This window comes from Phaethon aethereus, assembly GCF_964289735.1.
Source record: "Phaethon aethereus genome assembly, chromosome: 3".
NCBI classification, from domain to species: Eukaryota; Metazoa; Chordata; class Aves; order Phaethontiformes; family Phaethontidae; genus Phaethon; species Phaethon aethereus.
In genome coordinates, this window is record NC_138576.1 from 108,943,932 (window position 1) to 108,963,906 (window position 19,975).

Consider the following 19,975-nt stretch of genomic DNA (forward strand, 5'->3'; position numbering starts at 1 on the left):
CTTGATCTATTTAAGTAAGGCATTTTAAAAGAATTTATTAAAAAATAAAAATATGCCTAATTATCAGTAGAAATTGGAGATAGGAGATTACTGAAACCAGCACATTAATGATTATTAAACAATCTCTACTGCGTGGTCCTGTCTCCTGCTGGATTTCAAAGCACACAGCAGATTGCAGTGCAAGGTGTGAATGGTATACAGTTTATACCGAAATCTCTTTTCATAAACAGTGGCTATTACTTAGTCTCATGCAAAATTATCTTCTTCCTGTCCATCTCAACCATTACTTGTTAGCTGTGCCCCAGAGGCTGTCAAATGTCTATTCATTTGACTTATATTTTGGTTTAATCACTGAGAGTTTATGTAACTTCACTCTTCTTGTTGAACAAGTGAAAGTCCTTCAAAACACTCCTGACACTGTGTGTGACTCCTTTCCATTTCCCTGTGTTGTGAAAGATGAAGATGAGAGAGGAGCTTTACTCATTTTTATCTATAGTTATTTATGAGCATCTGAAAACACCGCAGCTCTGTAAACTTTGCTTTATTTGTTTCTTCAGGAACATCGCGTATCCATCAAGAACGTGGAGCATGGCTATGAGCAACGTCAGTGACTCTGTGGTTCTGAGCAATGGCAGCATCTTGTCAAATGCTACTGGCCCAGCTATCGTTGCAGCTAATGAAGGAGATGTTGCGGTCCAACAACTCCCAGTGAAGGAAACGCCAAGAACAAAAGCGAGTCCAAATGGCTGCCTGCAACTTAATGGTACAATCAAACCATCCTTTCTGCCTTTAGACAACCAAAGAACTCAGCAGATGTTGTCGCAATGCTGCCACCTTTGTCCATACCATCATTCCTTAAGTAGCCATAATAACAAGCAAGAATGTCATTCAGTGGTTGGCAGCTCAGCACCATCTCCTATGACTTCGTGCTGCATGCAGCCGCATACTGAGTATTCAGCATCTATTTGCCAAAAACACACCCCCATATATCAGCCTGCCTGCTGTCTTCAGCCCTCCCCATCCTTCTGCCTTCACCATCAGTGGCCTGACCATTTTCAGCATCAGCCTGTGCAGCAACATATAGCCAGGATAAGGTAAGTGGATTGCATTGTTGGTTCTCAGTATGAGTAACCTTTTCCATAATTATTTCATTTTCTTAGAAAAGCAGAAAATCAAAAAGGAAGATGACAAACTATGACAAACTAATTGTAAACTTCTGAGCGTATCAGGGTGGGACAAATATGTAATGTGGAAAAAGTCAAAGTGAATAAAGATTTTTTTCCTTAAGGTGAAAGCAGATGAAAATAAAGATAATAATACAAAGTGCAATTCAGCTTTCCCATGCCAGTTATTCCTCTTACAAATGGAAAAAAATCTTAGTTGTTGGAACTGCTTACAACCAGACATGTTTTTTCCACCCCATACTTGTTTAAATGTTAAGTAAAGATGAAAACTTTCATGTAATTTTGTATGCAAAGGTATGCAAGAGGTTGAGCAATTACAGAATCAGTCAGTCATACTTTTCAAACTGTCAAAATGGGTGCACTAATTTCACTGGGGGTTTTTTTGCTGTGCAGCAGGACTGTTAAATTTCATCTGTATTCCATAGTCTTGAGGGAAGGAACAAATGTGGGTCTTTGTTCTTACTCTAGAAAAAAGAACAGTGCAAAGTTCTTCCAGATATGGTATAATAACATTTTCCATAGCACTTCACAAATAAAAAGACTTTGTTTGAACTGCTTTAATGAGGATCTTGTGCTAAGATGCTTTTTTTCATCTTGCATTTCCTCACTATGGTGTACATTTGTACATAAATGTACGTAACCTATAAATAATGATTTATGGTAAATGTTCATCTTACTGTTAGCAGTCAAAGTCTAAATTGGAGAGATATGGATTTGATGGGTGGACTGTTCAGTAGATGAGGAGTTGGTGGGATGGTTGCACCCAACCAGTTGGTTGAATGGTCGCATGGTAGCGGTCAATGGCTGAATGTCCAGATGAAGATTGGTGTCCCTCAGGGGTCCATGTTGGGACCAGTACTGTTTAATATCTTCATCAATGACATAGACAGTGGGATCAAGAGTGCATCCTCAGCAAGTTTGCAGATGACACCAAGCTGAGTGATGAGGCTGACACGCCTGAGGGACAGGCTGCCAGTCAGGGGGACCTGAACGAGCTCGAGGAATGGGCCCCTGTGAACCTCATGAGATTCAACAAGGCCAATTGCAGAGCCCTGCACCTGTGTCGGGGCAACCCCCAGTATTGATACAGGCTGGAGGATGAATGAATCGAGAGCAGCCCTGCCGAGAAGGACTTGAGGGTACTGGTGGATGAAAAGCTGGACATGAGCTGGCAACGTGCACTCACAGCCCAGAAGGCCAACCCTATCCTGGGCTGCATCAACAGCAGTGTGGCCAGCAGGTCGAGGGAGGGGATTCTGCCCCTCTGCTCCGCTCTGGTGAGACCCCACCTGGAGTCCTGTGTCCAGCTCTGGAGCATTCAGCACAGGAAAGACATGGACCTGTTGGAGCGGGTCCAGAGGAACGCCTCCAAAATGCTCAGAGGGATGGAACACCTCTCCTATGAAGAAAGGCTGAGAGAGTTGAGTTTGTTCAGCCTGGAGAAGAGAAGGCTCTGGGGAGACCTTATTTGCGGCCTTCCAGTACTTAAAGGAGGCTTCTAAGAAAGATGGGGACAGACGTTTTAGCGGGGCCTGTTGTGATAGGACAAGGGTTAATGGTTTTAAACCAAAAGAGGGCAGATTCAGGTTAGCTCTAAGGAAGAAAGTTTTCACAATGAGGGTGGTGAAACACTGGCTCAGGTTGCCCAGAGAGGTGGGAGATGCCCCATCCCTGGCAACGTTCAAGGTCAGGCTGGACGGGGCTCTGAGCAACCTTATGTAGTTGAAGATGTCCCTGCTCACTGCAGGGGGGTTGGACTGGATGACCTATAGAGGTCCCTTCCAACCCAAACCATTTCATGATTCTATGAAAGTAAGGATACAATCTGACCTTTAAAGCATCTGTAGTTATTAACTCAACTATCTACATTAGCATACTCTACATATCCCTATGAAACAGTTACTGGTTTTGTTTCTGGACTTATAGCTAAGGTAATTGAATTTTCTCAGTAAGAATATGCTTGCAATGTACCTCATAGCTCAGCAAATTAAATGAGTCTATCTTCTAAAAGCCACCTACCTTCTGGATGCTGTTACCTGGCCTTTTAGCTCTAAATATGTGGTTAATAGGACTTGGGTCCCATGCCACGCTGGGGAACTGGACCTCTTTTGTATACATTTTAACTCCTTAAACTGGCCATGGCTGCATTAATGGACAATGCTCACATTTAACAGTTATCACTTGTGTTACTGGCATGGAACTAAAGACTTCTTTTCTCTTTGAATAGTCTACAAGGTGTGTTTAACGTTACAGCCTCCTGTTGCATTGTGAATCTAGTTTTTCGTACTGTGAGGCCGTTGCCGATCAAGACATGCTGGTAGTCCGTAAAAACAGGGAGCAACTGGATGCAGCCTTGCAGGTGAATGGTTACATGCTCAGGAAGAAGCAGGCTGGCTTGTTGGTAATTACTTTGCAGTGCTAAAGAGAATGGAGGATAACTGTGTGTTCAGTTTTGACATGCTCAGGTAACGTTCCGTACGCAGGCGAGTAACACGCTTATGTGTGTGATATCTCTAGGCGATCTTTGTTCCATGCTCTAATTTTGTTATATTTTGAGCCTATAATCTGCACAATAGCTTCTTCTCCAGATATTTTTCTTAGAAGGATAATTGGAAATCATCCAGCTTTATAATATATGCATATTTTAACAGAGTTATTTAAAATGCAGTTTCTCATACGTTACATTAATTAAATTCAGTGTGTAGTCCAACTAGCTTTCATTTTGATTCTTTGTATTTTTAAAAATTGCTTTCAAATATTATATTTTTAAGTTTAAGCAGCGGAAAAATGTGATTAGGTAGAGGAAGGTGAACACTCTTTGCAAACTGTATCGCTAAGGCTTACAGCTCTGGGCAGGTAACCAATTGTTTCGGCACAGGTTTTGTCAGGTTTTGAAGCCCAAGGCTTAACATTTGTCAGTGACCTAATATTAAAGGAATGTGGCTCTGGTATATCATTGCAGATTGGAGTGTATAAAGAAGACAGATTGAAATAATGCCACATTTGTCCTATCCTCTTAAAGCTGGATGGATCTGGAATTTTGTAGTGTATTCAGCTTTGAAGTTTAAACTAAATTACGTGGAAATGTCATCTCTACACCATAACTTGAATGTTTGTGCAACTAGTGATTTTTTTTTAGATCACTGAAAAAGACTTTTAGCATAAAAGAAAATATTTTTAGTGGTTGGTGGTTTACAATGTGATTGTGGCAAAAGATTCTATTGTAAAAGTAGGTAAAATAGGTCAACTGTTGTTTGTGATGATACTGATGATTTTTTAGATATTTTTCTGAGGTTGGAAGATCTTGAGCAAAGTTTTTTTGTGTTATTTTGTGCACATATTTAAGATGTAATTCATTCAAATGCGTTCATACCTCGTTTTTTAGTGGGCATAATATCTTGACTGCACAAACACTCCCTGGGAAATTCCAGCTGTCTCTCCACATGAGAATGCAATTGTTCAGGGACCTGATTTACTTTCTGACAAAACGGTTTCTAAACTTAAACCGTGTGGAGCATGGTATGATTAGTTCTTCTTTTCCGGAACTATTGCCAGATATTTTCTCCACCCTGCCCCTTTGGAGGGCTTGTGTTGAAGTAACGCTTTTAGTCTGAATGCACTTATGTATCTCACAAAACCTGTGGGGCTTAGAGCCACTGGAAGGTGGGTGGTTATTGCCCCTCCTTTGCTACCATCTGCTTCTGTAATCATCAGCAGCCTTCAGCGAGTAGGCAGTAGAAATGAGGGAGAGGAACCAAGCAAGGCTGTTAATCTGAAGAAGTGGAAGAAGCATGAAGACTGATGCTTGACAGCTGGAAGCACCGAGTTAGGAGTCACTAGGGAAGAGTAAACCTATGCAGCCCAGCAGCATGCTTAGTGGGATGAGAGGAGGGTAAAATAAATAACGAAGGGTTGCGTATTCGAGCAGAACCAAACACTGCAGTAAAGAAATGGAAAACCAGAAAACTCTTAAAATTGTTTCCGGTATTTTTCAAAATCTATTATTTATATAGGAGCATGTGCATGTAAAATAGGAGCAGAAGAGGAAGAATATGCAAAGATTATTCAGTATGTCATCTCAGGGCTGTGGAAAGCATCTGGTAACAGTGCTGTGTATGGCTGTTGTCTCCGGTACCAAATTGAATTGCTTCCCTCAAATTTGTATGTGAACTTTTTAATGGGAAAACACCAGTTGAAAACTACCTGTATGCTTGCTAATCTTGATGCCAACTCTTGTGGCATTATCTCTCTTCTTGTTATCTACAATTTAAAAAACTTAGGTCTATGGACTCAGAGACAACAAGGTAGGGGAGAAGAGGTTGGGGAGCTGCGAAAGAACTGATGGCAATGCTGATAAGAAAACTGCTCCAAATGCCAGTGCCTGTAGTACTTGCTGTTCTGCAATATTGTACCGATAAATTCATACAAGTACTCTTTGCTTGGAGTACACCTGCTGTATATCACCTACCATCACTACCTACCTAGCCAGACCAGGTATCTGCAGGGCATTCAGCCCCCTGAGCTGGAAGACAGGGATGGAGAGCACAATAAACTCCGCATAATCCAGCAGGAAGCAGTCAAGGACATGTTAAGCCACCTGGACACCCACAAGTCTATGGGGCCTGATGGAATCCACCCAAGAGTACTGAGAGAGCTGGCGGAGGAGCTTGCCAAGCCACTCTCCATCATTTATCAGCAGTCCTGGTTAACAGGGGAGGTCCCAGAAGACTGGAGGCTTGCCAGTGTGACACCCATCTACAAGAAAGGCCAGAAGGAGGATCCTGGGAACTACAGGCCTGTCAGCCTGACCTCTGTTCCAGGGAAGGTCATGGAGCGGTTCATCTTGAGAGTGCTCACAGGGCATGTGCAGGACAACCAAGGGATCAGGCCCAGCCAGCACAGGTTCATGAAAGGCAGGTCCTGCTTGACCAACTTGATCTCCTTCTATGACCAGGGGTGATCTGTCTAGTGGATGAGGGGAAGGCTGTGGATGTTGTCTACCTGGGCTTTAGTAAAGCCTTTGACAGCGTCTCCCACAGCATTCTCCTGGAGAAACTGTCGGCTCGTGGCTTAGACAGGTTTACTCTTCGCTGGGTAAAGAACTGGCTGGACAGCTGAGCTCAGAGAGTTGTGATGAATGGTATTAAATCCAGCTGGCGGCTGGTTACAAGTGGTGTTCCCCAGGGCTCGGTTCTGGGGCCGGTCTTCGGTATCTTATTGATCTGGATGAGGGGATTGAGTGCTCCCTCAGTAAATTTGCAGACAACACCAAGTTGGGTGGGAGTGTTGATCTGCTGGAGGGTAGGAGGGCTCTGCAGAGGGACCTGGACAGGCTGGATCGATGGGCAGAGGTCAACTGTATGAGGTTTAATAAGGCCAAGTGCAGGGTCCTGCACTTGAGTCACAACAACCCCACGCAACGCTACAGGCTTGGGGAGGAGTGGCTGGAGAGCTGCCTGGCGGAAAGGGACCTGGGGGTGCTGGTTGACAGCCGGCTGAACATGAGCCGGCAGTGTGCCCAGGTGGCCAAGAGGCCAACAGCGTCCTGGTCTGTATCAGCAATAGTATGGCCAGCAGGAGCAGGGAAGTGATTGTGCCCCTGGACTCGGCACTGGTGAGGCCGCACCTTGAATACTGTGTTCAGTTTTGGGCCCCTCACTATAAGAAGGACACTGAGGTGCTGGAGCGTGTCCAGAGAAGGGCAACGAAGCTGGTGAGGGGTCTGGAGCACAAGTCCTTATGAAGAGCGGCTGAGGGAACTGGGGTTTAGTCTGGAGAAGAGGAGGCTGAGGGGAGACCTTCTCGCTCTCTACAACTGCCTGAAAGGGAGTTGTGGTGACGAGGGTGTTGGTGTCTTCTCCCAAGTAACCAGGTATAGGACGAGAGGAAATGGCCTCAAGTTGCGCCAGGGAAGGTTTAGATTGGATATTAGGAAAAATTTCTTCACTGAGAGGCTGGTCAGGCATTGGAACAGGCTGCCCAGGGAGGTGGTGGAGTCACCATGACTGGAAGCGTTCAAAAAATGTGTGGACATGGCACTTTGGGATATGGTTTAGTGGGCATGGTGGTGTGGATTAATGGTTGGACTTGATGATCTCAAAGGTCTTTTCCAACCTTAATGATTCTGTGATTGCTTACATTTCAAGACTCTACGTATCTGCTTTAGCCAAAAGCATTAACAGTAAAGAGAACTGTTCTGAAAAGTATCTGAATTATGTCTGGTAAAAAAAAACAAAAACAAAAAAACAGGCTAAAAGGTCATGTGGGATGATCTCTCTATGATCATGCAGTCGTCTCAAGCTAGAACAGGAAAATAACATCAGTTTCAAGCCTCACAGAATCATTAGTTTGGCTAAGATTTAAGACTTTGGGATGTATGCAAATCGCTCCACATCCCCCACCAGCCTAGTTTTGGAGGCTTTAGCTCCCAAAGCTTAGTTAGTTTGAATTGCTGGATTCAAAGTTTTTGCTTGCTATACCAATTTATATTCTAAACAAGGCAAAAAACATAGTACTTCAGAGTCAGGAAACTGGTAAAGCATTAATGTCTTTAGACTTAGTGTACCTCTTCCTTCCCGTTAGATTTAAGCCTTCTTTTGAACTGTTTTGCCATTGCAGATTTATGTGACGGTTCTGGGATTCCAAGTTCTGCTGTATCTCAGAGAGTTCTGTGCCACACAGTTTTAACAGTATTGCAGACATATTTGAATGCTTACACTGTAATTAATCCTTTAAAAAGGAGATCTATAAAAATTAAAAAGCTGTGAAGTGAGGATGGAACATCATAGCTGCCTCTTACTCATTTTATATTTTCCTTCTAGTTACTTGGTATAAAGATTAGAAGGAGAAAGAAATAAAAAGCTCTTGTTTTTTGAAAAAGCGAGGGAGTGTTTGCCAAATACCAATCTTAATAACAAGACTTTGTTATGAAACAGCTCCCTGCTTGATTCCAGGAAAAGCATAATTGTTATCTACTGCATTCTGTGTGGCTTGCAGAGCTGATTATATGTATACATGTATATACAATATTTTCAAATACTCTCATTTCAGCAACATGAACTGTTCACAAGAACTCCTGCATGGAGTGTTTTTAAGTATTTTCCACCTATCTAAAACATTTTCCGTTTTGAAGATTGCTAGCTTCTGCTGTATTTGATGGATTAAAAGATACTTTTGTTTTCCCTTTTTATATGAAATGTGTACTAAAGTCTTTTGTACAAAATACATATCCTGTGTTATAGATTAATAACAGACTTATTCCCTTCCCCTCGGAAGATTAAAAATAGACCTCTTTAAAAATAATCCTTTAGGCCAAATTTTTGAGGGTTGTTTCTGCAACTTTTTGTCAACCTTTAGCAACTGCAAAGCCAAAGCTGCTACCATCAGTTCATTCAGCCTTGCAAATATCTTGATTTGTGCTGTAGATCAGGAGTTCCTGTGTGTTGCTAATTTGTATGGAAAAAATACAAATTCTGGCTCTATTCTCATTTAAGCCATTTATTCCATGCTAAAATAGGAATTCTTTATCCAGTGCTTTCCCAGAACGAAGAGGCTGGAGGCACATGGGAACCACAAACTCCATGCTGCCTTTCATGTCGCAGCGTTAACAGCCTGGTGGCATACTTGGGGATTTTAATGCAGTTGAGGAACGGAAAGGGACTGTGTAGCATTCTTGTGCATCCTTCTGAATCTGAGCCCAAATGTGGGATTCTCTGTTGTGCATGTGTGGAGGAAGAGCTCTCCCTGTGACCAAACAAATGAACTGGTTCTTTTTCTTTCTTGGAAATAGTTTTTCATGGCAGTCAATAATTTGAGCTGTGCTGTCTCATTTTTGCTCATTTTACTCATTTTTTACTTTTAGTCTTACATTATTCCTGAGTGTGATACCTTAAGAGGTTTATTCTGGTTTTATTAATTCATTTACTCTTTGCATGATAATTATTGTGCATTGGTGGCTGTGCAAACATGTTGCACTTTCTATTAGTCTTGCACAGAGCTGAAAGCAAAGGGCTGACACACAGAGACAGGAATTCAAATAAAAAATGCCATTTATAATTCAATGGCTGACCAAATTAAAAATAACATGCCTAGAAAAATAGTAAATGCACTTTTTTAAAAAAAAAAAATCTCATTCATTAGGCAATCCAAGGGATTTTTGCAGGCTTTTAATTGTACTAATTAAGCAATAGTATTTGTCTAGACTCCAGATTGCTTTGAAGCAAGCATTTTTGCATTAGGAAAGAGAGACTTGGAAGGTTCCCGCTCTGGTCTGAGTGCAGCTGAGTACCACCCTGGCCGTATTTTGACCTTTTGTCTCTGCCACTTACAGACTCCAGGTTCTGTGTGTGCTTGAAGATGAATTTCCCGTGCCCTGTATCCCTCACCTTTCCTTGAACAACAGAAGAGCTAGTACTTAACTAGCAATCTGCTGGGACTTCGAACTGCAGTCTTCAGAAGGCATAAAGCTGATAATGTGAGGGAAATGGTAAAAAACATGAGCCCTTTCTTTTGTACTAAATTGAGTGGAAAACCACAGCGTCAGCTGTGTTCATTCTTGAAAAGGACTCATCAGTGTGTTTTTTGAGATGACTTTTAAAACTGAGCATTTGTGTACACCTATTTAGGAAAAAAAAAAAATCACGTGGCAGAAAAGCCAAAATGACGGCAGTTTGTTGGAATGCTTTGATTGTGTATAGTTGTTCTCATCCACTTTTAATTTAATAGTAGCTTGTGATCAGGTTCAAGTGTGAAACAAGACAGCACGAGACAACAGAGAGCAAAAGGCTAAACTAAATCAGTGACCTGATTTTCAGCACTCTTAAAGAGATGGGATTTGAAAGATTTCGGTATTCCTACTTCTTAAAAATTTTCAGTCTTCCTTATGTGGGGGGAAAGTGCAGAATGAGGAACATTGACTTTGAAAAGCTCTTTGTAAGTTGCCGTAATTATTTTCGTCTTGAGCTTCTTCCAAAATCACTTGTCCTTCCTCTCTGATGATATTTCAATGTTGTCTTCATCTCCTAGTAAGTAATAATTGATGTGCATGCTTTTAAGTAGTCAGTGGTGCTTGAACAGTAAAACAAAACAAAAAAACCCAAGCACATTGCAAGAGGGAAATACAGAGGGTCCCTGACTTTGGCATTAATTTTGCTACACTCAGATTGCTATGAGATTTCTGCCCAGGATATCTGCTGAATAAAGAAATCTCTTAAAGCCTTGACTATCAATGCAAAATAGAAAGGAGATGGTACCACTGAGAGATCAGTACAGGTAAGGGAAGTTACAGGTGGAAATCCTGATCACGTTTCAGAAAGCCTGGCCCTCTCTTTGTAAATTAGTTGTGGGGTATTTTTTAAAATAAAATACTAAATAGATGAATGTGCTGGACTAGAAAAGCTTACGTATATTGATTCTCCTTCTTTTCCAGTATTTTCTTTGATGCTGATGGGACGTCTTTCCACAAAATTCTTGTGTTACATTTCCAGTGTGTAGGATGTTTAGTTCATTCAGTCAAGTGGATGAACTTTTGCTAACTTTTTGCTGAACAGTTTTGATTATATTGAATTTGTTTTATAGTCTGTTTAATCTTCCAGTGCTTTTGGGGGATCTTAGCTACAATACTGAAAACCTTTAAATGTTCAGTAAATACTCCAGTTTTTGTTTGCTTCGCACTGAACAGACAAAAGAAATTTAATCTCGGAGGTACAAAAGGTGATGTTGCATTATGTATGTATAGTTTTTCATCTATGTCAGCATAAGCTAAAGCGCCTTCTTTGTGTAATTACCTAGTAAATTCTTGTAAATCTTTTAATTGTGTTGAATATACACTTGTTTTGTATCATTTTAAAATGACATTCTAAGTGACTAAATTCACAGACATTGGAACAGCAGCTCAATGCTGAAGTGTATGTTCGAAGTGAAATACTTTGCTAAATTTAGAACAAAATTGCTTAAGTAACAGTGCTTTCATTTGCTGCAAGGGATTAAATATGTAGAAAGATAAAAAACTGTCTCTTGTCCCCATAGTCAGTCTAACAATTTGGAGAAACTGTAAGGGCTTGTAGTCTTATCTTCAAAAATGCTCTCTGGTCAAAGGAAGCTTTCTGAGAGCAAAACTGAACCCCTGATGACTTACAAATTCTTGCATCTGCACAGGAAGGAAGGCTGAAGTATATACTAGCTGAAGTGTGATATATGACAGTCTGAAGTCTTCCTACTCCAAAGTCAAACTTACATATGCTTAATGTCAATCATTAATGTCTATAAGAACATGGATTTCAGCCTTCGTGGAGAAATAACTTGATAAAAATAGGTGTTCTTGTACATCTCTTTCATTCTCTTTGGTATCATGGGATGGAGTTTTTCTTGTGTGTATGTTGTGATTTCTTGGGTCATGTTAATTTCCTGTCTGTCAGAGAAAGACAAGGTGTGACCATGACCTTGCATTGCTCCATTCAACTGGGAAGTGTAATAAAAACAGCTTTGAAATAAAATATTTCTAAGGGAGGAACTTTTTGCCAGTAAAAATGCTGAAAACCACTCTAGTCATCATTTAAATCCCAGAACATATCTATTAATTTCACTGTAATTACCGAGAAAAGAAGAAAGACTAATGGTTTTAGACTTGTGAAGGATCTTGAAATAATATTAGTCTGCTCCAAATTAGCTGTTGGCTTGTTTTCAAATAATGATTCATGGTGGTATTTTACTAAGCCTTTTTTATTGTCTTGAATAGTTCAGAACTTCTGTTTAACTTGCCAAGCAGTACTACATGTGTCCTGCCCTTAGTGCTTCAGAAGTTAAAGGAATATATATATATATCTTCAATTAAACATTTTGAAGAAGCATATACTTTAAGTTATGTATAAACTTTGCCATTTAAAGCTGGGGCAATCCTGTTTAACTATGTTTGATGGCAGTTTTCTTATTGACAGTTTGAGAACTGTGTTTAAGAGTGGCTACACTCATTAGAGCTAAGTTTAGGGAAAGAAGACTATAAGAAAAATATTTTTATGGTGTATATTACTTGGCTCCTTCATATGCTGTCAGATTTTCCTACAGAGAAGCTGATTTACTTCCTGTTCAAGACAAGTGAACCAAGCAGATGCTATTAAGGAAAAGAGACAGCTCTCCTAGCAGTTGATAATATTTAGTCAGTTGTTGAAGATGAAAGAGGGAAGGCATTAAAAGTCAGCATTGCAAAAACGAGGTTCTAAGGAACTGTAAACTGAAGAGTCTATAAGTAAATCCTGGGCACCTGCATGTATACTATCTATATGGAGAAGTGAGGAAAAGGCAAGGGGGAACCAAACCCCAAACCTTGAAGATGTTTATAGGAGCATTTCAGTTTCAAGTAATCTGTATGCTATAAATTAATAGAAGTTTTAATTTTAGCATATAATGAATCGTATTGGGATACTAAACTTATCAAAATAACTTCCAAATTAATATATATAGATATATGTATAGGATGTCAATATTATTGCATTGGTCTTTTCCCATCTCTGTTGACTTGATGGAAACATATTTTCCTGCCTATGTTGGCGTGAGCCAGATGTTTGTGATTGGGGGATGTCAAAACTACCTGATCCTTTTTCCAAGTAGGTTAATAACGTTTAATATTGATTTCATAGCAGAAAGGAACTGAGCAAAACCTTGGCTTAGTTAAGTGTATAGGGTTTGCCACTGATGTTTAAGGAATCTTGTTTTACCCAGTGTGCAGTAGGTCAATAAGGCATACACTTTTATGCTAAATTTAAATCAGGTAGAGCAAGAATCACTGAGACACTGATTTTATTGTTGTTAACACCTTCCTTAACATTGCCCTTCTGGAAGGAAAGCAATTGTATTTGCTCATACTTGCTGTGAACATAGAGCAGATCCTCATCTGGAACCAAAGAGGTAGCTAAGAATACAGGAAGAGCAGACAAGAACCTGTATAAAGCTTGGTATCTCAACTATAAACATGTGAATTGACATCTATAATAGAAACACCAAATAACTACTACGAAGACTTTCATTTTGCTTAATTTCATGCATAAGAATAGTCTTAGCGGAAATAATTCATAAGTATAAGGTTAAGCAAAGCTGCAACATTGAGATTTCACAGTTTTTAATGGGATGAAATAGCAGTTAGTTTCAGATCATCTCACCCTGATAATCTAGAGATAAAAAAATAAAATCCTTTTAGATTGTTCCTTGACATTTGATGTGGGAGAGAACAAGAAAATTCTTTGTGTTTTTCTTGCTTCCGGTAAAACCTTAAAAAAAGCAACTTTTCAGAAAACTGAATGTCATCCTTACAACATCCTTCTGCTGTGGGTTGTCCTGTTCTTCCTTTATAGATGTAAATAAGTAAAGCTAAGTGCAGACAAATACAATAAACACTACATATGTAAAAAACATCTAGATAGAGTTCATTATTAGAATCAAGGAAAGCTCTACACATCATAGCAAAAAACTAAATTGGGCGGCTTGTAGAAAGTTTTTTGGCAACTTAATCTGTTGGATTTGTTGCCTGAGTGATTGTAGTGATTGTTAAAATGATAAAGCACGTAGGTGTTGCATTTGATATAGCAGCAAGAGCTAGCTTGGTATTTAAGAGCAATTCACGTTGTTCTCATGGGTCAATAACGTTCTGAAAACACAAGGATTTTCTTCCTCTGCTGGGATTTAGTTTGTATTTTATGTTCTAATGGAAGGTGTACGATATGATGCATATTTCATTCTATCCTGCAGGGATTTAGCTTATCCTTGAGTGTAATAATGACAAAAAGCTATGTTTTATCGCTTCTTGTAACCAGATCTACCAACAAAGGGAATAGCTTCCCTCTGGCAAACTAAAGGATTGAGGTTAAACACCTCATAATCCTTGGACAGGGGAGTCTTTATGTTGTTGTTTGGAGGTGTTTTTTTTTTTTCCAGTAAGTTCAGCTATTTATTGTAACTTAACATTTTTTACTCAAGTGAATCTTTAAGCAAAAGGCAAGAGTGCAAAATTAGCTTTTCTGCTATTGGCTTTTTAATGATTAATTTTTTGGTATTGCTGTGTTTAGACACCTGTAGTTTACAACGTGCTTCAGAAAGAAGATATAGTTTGTGCCCCGAAGAGTACACTGTATCACAAATACGCTATGCACTTTTATGGATGTGATGTTATTTGTATCAAGAGAAATAATGCATCCTTTTTATGAATACCCACATGAGGAAGTAGAATTAATATCATGTGAAGCAGTCAGTGTCTGTCCATACTGCCAGAAACTGAAGGTGTTACAGATCTACCGCAATGTCTACAATTTTCATTTATTCTGGATCCCGTTCTGCTGGAGCAGTTGTGTGATTGCTCCTGCTGCTGCTGTCTGCAGTACTATTAGTGATCATTTACAGCCCTGGAACAACTACTTTGTGAAAAAAAGCCATAAGCTATACACTTATTTTCAAAATTCTGTGCCATTCAGCACCAAAATGAAGGAGACCAGCCTCTTGACCAATTAGTTTTCTCTGAACGATTGTTTGGAAAATAGGGCGTTTCCTAATCTGTCAAGTTTCTGTCATTCTGACCATTTCTGTGCTACACTCGCGCCTGGGTTTGAGCCTTGAAATTAGCGTTGGCTGTCACTGTTCGTATTCAGACGTCCCCGGGCATGGGGGACTTGCCGGATTTGCTGAAGTCATTTATCAGAAGTCAGTACTTGTTCATCTGAGACCAGTTTCTGCGGTGAAGTAGGAAGAGTGGTGGCACAGACTGGTGCGTCTTTCTGCAACGCTTCTACTCCATTCAGCTGGGGGTTCGTAATGAACAGCTTGGTGGCAGGCGATGGTCTGAAGAAGAGCGATGCTTCCTCGGCGAGTGCCGGTTCCAGCTGGGAGGTGGTACCTTTCAGCCAAGGCTGGAAGCTGCCTTTGCTACAGCAAAGCACCAGAATCAGCTGGATATTGCTGCCGGGAGCGCAGCTTTCTGCTTCCCTTAGCCGCTCTCTCCCAGGAACGAAACAGAGGAGAAGCACCCGTACTGGCAGTTTGGGATTTATCCGTGATGCTCTTTGTTGTTTCCTTACACCTTAGAAGGGGCGTGACAATCCCAGGCACTGCCTCTGTGCCCCACGCCAGGGTGGTAGCCCCACAGGCATTAATTTTAGCTCAAAGTCTAACTGTTTTGTTGTTCCTTCAAGGAAAAAAGGGGAAAAGCCCTTCTGCATCTCAGCTCTGATCTCTACATCTGCACACTGTGAAACAGAGATTAATTGCATCTAAGTGGCCTGAAATAAATCAGAAATCAGATGTTTAGCCGGGGCAATATCCAGAATTATAATAGGACTTTAAAATGTTTTAGAAAGGTATTGTTTGGATAAGTTAGTACAAACGTATGTTTTGGAATGTATTGATGCTTTTTAGTTGGTATTAAAAAACCAGTTATTATCAATGTAGGCAGCAATGTTCCTGTTCAAAATCATACTAATATCTCTTTCAACCTTTTAGGTTATTGATAGATGCTAAGACTTTTTTTAAATGCTGGTTGCTCCACGACAGGTAGAAAAAACTCTTCAAAATATGCTTCAAAACACAGCCCATTTTGCTAATTTTTGATTTCATGGCTACCTTCTGCAGGGTTTCTTGCACCTGCTGAGGAAGCAGCTAGCATTGCTTCCTCGTGGTGTGAGGCAAAGGTGGTTACTTAAATTGATACCTTTCTCACAACTGAGGTTTGTGAAGAAAAAGATCGCAAAAGAATATCGTGGTATATCTAGGTACTTTTATTGTCCTCTGACACGTTCGGGTTTGTATTCCCCTGAAATGCATTAGATTAATAAAACAAATGCACTACAAAAACAGTAAACCATCCATAATTTTATTATTAAGTGTTAAATTCATTTGGAAGGGTCCCATGCTGAGGAACACGCTTGTGAGACATTGCTTTGTGCCACGTAATGGTCCGGTAACATGAAGGTTATAGAACTAGATTTAGTAAGATTTTATGATTTCCAAAAGCTTGCTCTTCATTGTGGTTCTTGAAACGAGGACCAAACTCCCCTCTCTGTTATACTCATGGCCAGCCTGTTAACTTCCATGAGAGAACTCATTCAGTGCTGTAACTGAAAGGCACCTTTGGCTTCGTTGAGAACCCGACGGCAGGACGTGCCCGAGTGGCACAGTGTGTTCCCCTTCGCAAAGCGAGGGCACTAGTCGTCGTCTTTCTCGGATTGAGAAAAATGTAAAACAATAGTATTTTTTTAACACATGTGAACCGCCCCTATTCAGGTTGGTATGTACACAAAGGTACAAATGTTTTGTGTTACCTCACTGTTCAAAATATGGGTGGAAATGCTGAGGGTAAGTGCTTATTTATCTGGAGAGGTGAATATTAGAGCTGTAGTAGTCCAGTCCAAACTGGTGCCCTGATCTGTCCTCCTGATGCTCTTGTTAGTTCCTACAGTAAACTCCTGGATGTTATTGCAATGCTTTTTAAAAACACCATTCCCCCGTTTCACTGTGTTGCACAGAAGGATGCTGGTCAAACAAATACGTTTGATGTTGAGAAACCTTTAGGGTTTTTAACCGCTCTAGCTATCCTTCCTTTATGTGGTTCCTAATTGCGTGGTGCTCAGTTTACGCCATTAGGAAAGGACAGGATGAAGCAAAGCATCTGTTGAATAGGGGCTGAGACTTGCAGTAAATGGTGGTAGAATAAAGCCTGTCCTTTTCTTCCCCCTTCCCTTCTTCCCCCTTGGTGCACGGTATGTATTAGATTTTAATCAGTGACTGTAATTTATGTAATAACTTGGTTGTGCTAGTTCCGTCACAAACAACTGTGATTGTCACTTTCCACTATCAAACTTGTGAGAACTAAGTACAGAGGTAATTTAATACACAGATCAGTTTGGCTTTTGTCCCAGCACAATTATGGAATTCACCGTTTCTTTCTCATGAAAACTGATGAGGATTTTTTTTTTCCTGTCTAGACTTTTTTTTTTTTGAGCTTAGTGGCGTTATTTAAACTGGCTAAATGGAAGTATAATAGTTCAAAAATTAGACACAGCAGTGTTAATTAAGTGGGAAATATCTGCTTTTGCCATGCATTTCTGTATTTTAGAGCATAACTAAAGAATTTTGGGGGCATAGTTTTCAGGGATAACTTTTCCTATTGACTGATATAATAGAGTCATCACAACAGCTGCAAGGGATTGGTTACACTGCTGGAATTCAGCCGGGCGTACACAGGTTTTTTTAATGCATGCTTTTCGAAACAAAACAGTTTGATAGCAGGTGTGACCTTTAACCCTCCCTAACTTTGAAGAACTTAATCATCATCATTTGTTCAGCACTGAATATATTTTGCAGGTGGAGGAAACAGAGGGAAATGTAGTTTGGGTTTGATGGGAAAGGGGGAGGATGAGGAAGGGTCGTGTTGGTATTTTTACCTCTTTTGTGTAAACCAAATTAGCTTCAGTTAATTTTTGAAAGTTCTATCTAAGCAAATTTTATGTTCTGTTAAGAAAATCTGTTTTGACATATGGTTACAGAGACATAAATGAAAGACGGGTTAAAGTTTGAAGAGAGATTTAAAATGTGCACGTCTACTAAGATTTTGCATGCAGAAGAGGCTGAGACAGCTGTGGAAGGGGTGAATATACAAGAAGATACACCGAGAAGGCGCCCAGAACGATATCAGTTACATGGTGGTCCTTCCCAACAAATGTTTGTCTCACCTTTTTGAGGACAGATGATTCTGTGGCAGCTCTGTACCTCACTGTCCGAGCAAACCCTTGTATTTGGGGGCTTGTGTAGTGATGTGGACATGGCTCGCTGGATGAACCGGCTAACCCTTTGTAGAGTCGTGGAGATCACAGTAAGGATCGTCTGAGGATACAGAAGGCAATTTTATCTGCCAATGTAAACCTGAATTGTCGTTATATTAATATAATGTCGTTATATTAATATAATGTCGTTATATTAATATAATGTCGTTATATTAATATAATGTCATTATATGTTAATCAGTATAAACCTGAATTACAATAGCCTGTACTAGTTGTTGTCCTTGGGTGGCTGTTGGTTGTGCCAAGTAGTTGTATGGTATTGTTGCTCATGGTGAGGTGCATTATGGCACAGACAAGAATGGAACTCGCTTTCACAAGTGACTGAACATTCAGAAATGCAAATCTTTGCCAAAAAAAGCTAGGAATACATGTTTGAATCACCATATTAACATTTAACACGTGTGGATTTATGTTCTCTAATCTGTAAAGCCAAGAGTCAATGCTGCAATTACAAAAATCTGTCACCTGTGTAGCTTTGTCCCCGTTTTCATACAGGCGCGGAAGCACGCATTCAGTTTGCACTCTCCGTTGGTGCTGAGTTAGTTGATAAAAAGACTTGTCTGTTTAAGCATTTCTCTTAACACGGAGTCCTGTTACTACTAATTTCAGATTCAAGTTTAGTGAGTTCTGTCTTCAGTGCCTACTTTCTTCTTTCTGTCTAGCCTTAGCTGAGAAAAGTTGGTTTTGTGGTTGAGGCTGTAGATAGGATGGCAAGAAGTCCCCTGAGCCTGCCACAACTTCTTTTCAGCCTCGGGCAACTTACTGTTGCAAAATCATTTCAGAAATGAGTTTATTTGGGTTTCTGTACTTTTTAGCTGCTGCTGAGTCTGTTGTTCTTGTGGTCGTACTAGAAGTTTTTTGCATTACATGTAAAATTGAGTATGGTCAGTACCTCCAACAGTCAGATTTGTGCATTTTGGACTACAGTCAGAAGGTTGATGACTTTTCATAACTTTTTGTGGCTGGATTTAACAGAAAATCCTTGTCTCTGTGTTTCCTCAATCCTTGAGTTGCTGCAACTGCAGATTGGTTATTATGCTTTTCTCCTCCAGCTTCCTCATGGCTGCTAGGAGCAATTTTTACTACTATGTGCAACCTACGGGCATGTCCCAGTTAGCAGCTCTACTGCTTTGTAGGGTTGGAGCGTTTCCAGGCAGCAGTGAATTACAGCTGATACAAATTTGTTTTATACAATTTTTACTTCTTATAACAGTTAAATTGAAATGGATTTATATTTCTTGAGGAAATAAATATATAAGCTTTATATTTCTTGATGCAATATTCCATCGTAATTACATTTATGTGCTGTATTGCTTGAGACACATCATGAATGAAGATGAAGAGTAATCCCCCAAATCCCCAAAATTCTACTTTTGAAAACCCATCTGTCTTTGTAGCTGTAATTATTCTCTGAATGACTTGTTTGCAAAGACTCAGTTGAATATGATTGTATGCCTTTTAAAATTATTCATATTCTAAATAGTTGATTTTTGCTATTTATTTGCTTATCCATGTATGGGAAGAATTAAACAAATTGGCACATGTATGTATATTTCATATATTTTCAATTACTCTCTTTTTCTGTCCTTCCAGGCCAGCCAGACCATTCAAGTTACCAAAAAGGTAAGGTCTGATACTGTCACATGTGAGGTTTGCAGAATCATAAAGGCACTAGATGAGGTGATGGCAAAGCTTTTATTCCCGACACAATGCAAGAGTAAGGGATGTTCAAGGAAAATAGTAGGCAATCAAATTAAAACAGATTTTAAAAAAAAAAAAAGGTTGTTTTTTTTACGCAGTAGGTGGTGAATTTCTGAAATTGCCACGGGAGATTGTGGAGGCAGATAGCCTCAGCAAGTTGAAACGACCTTTAGAAGAATTGATCTGCAGTGGGTCTCTAAGTAAACACTGAAGGAGGGAGCCAGGGACATGCTCTTTAACATCCCTAATCACACACCTGTGAATCCTGGGGGA

General features: G+C 40.1%; 1 protein-coding gene across 1 annotated transcript in view; it reads left to right on the plus strand.

Annotated features, from left to right (window-relative positions):
- Positions 1-506: 506 nt before the first annotated feature.
- Positions 507-19,975, plus strand: part of DISP1 (dispatched RND transporter family member 1) — a gene marked incomplete at its 3' end in the record, with an annotated part of 35,151 nt that continues 15,682 nt past the window's right edge. The window contains exons 1-2 of the mRNA XM_081997220.1: positions 507-1,094; positions 19,595-19,624. Of these exons, the coding sequence (XP_081853346.1) occupies positions 589-1,094; positions 19,595-19,624 (536 nt within the window). The 5' untranslated portion in view covers positions 507-588. The remainder of the gene's footprint in view (positions 1,095-19,594; positions 19,625-19,975) is intronic.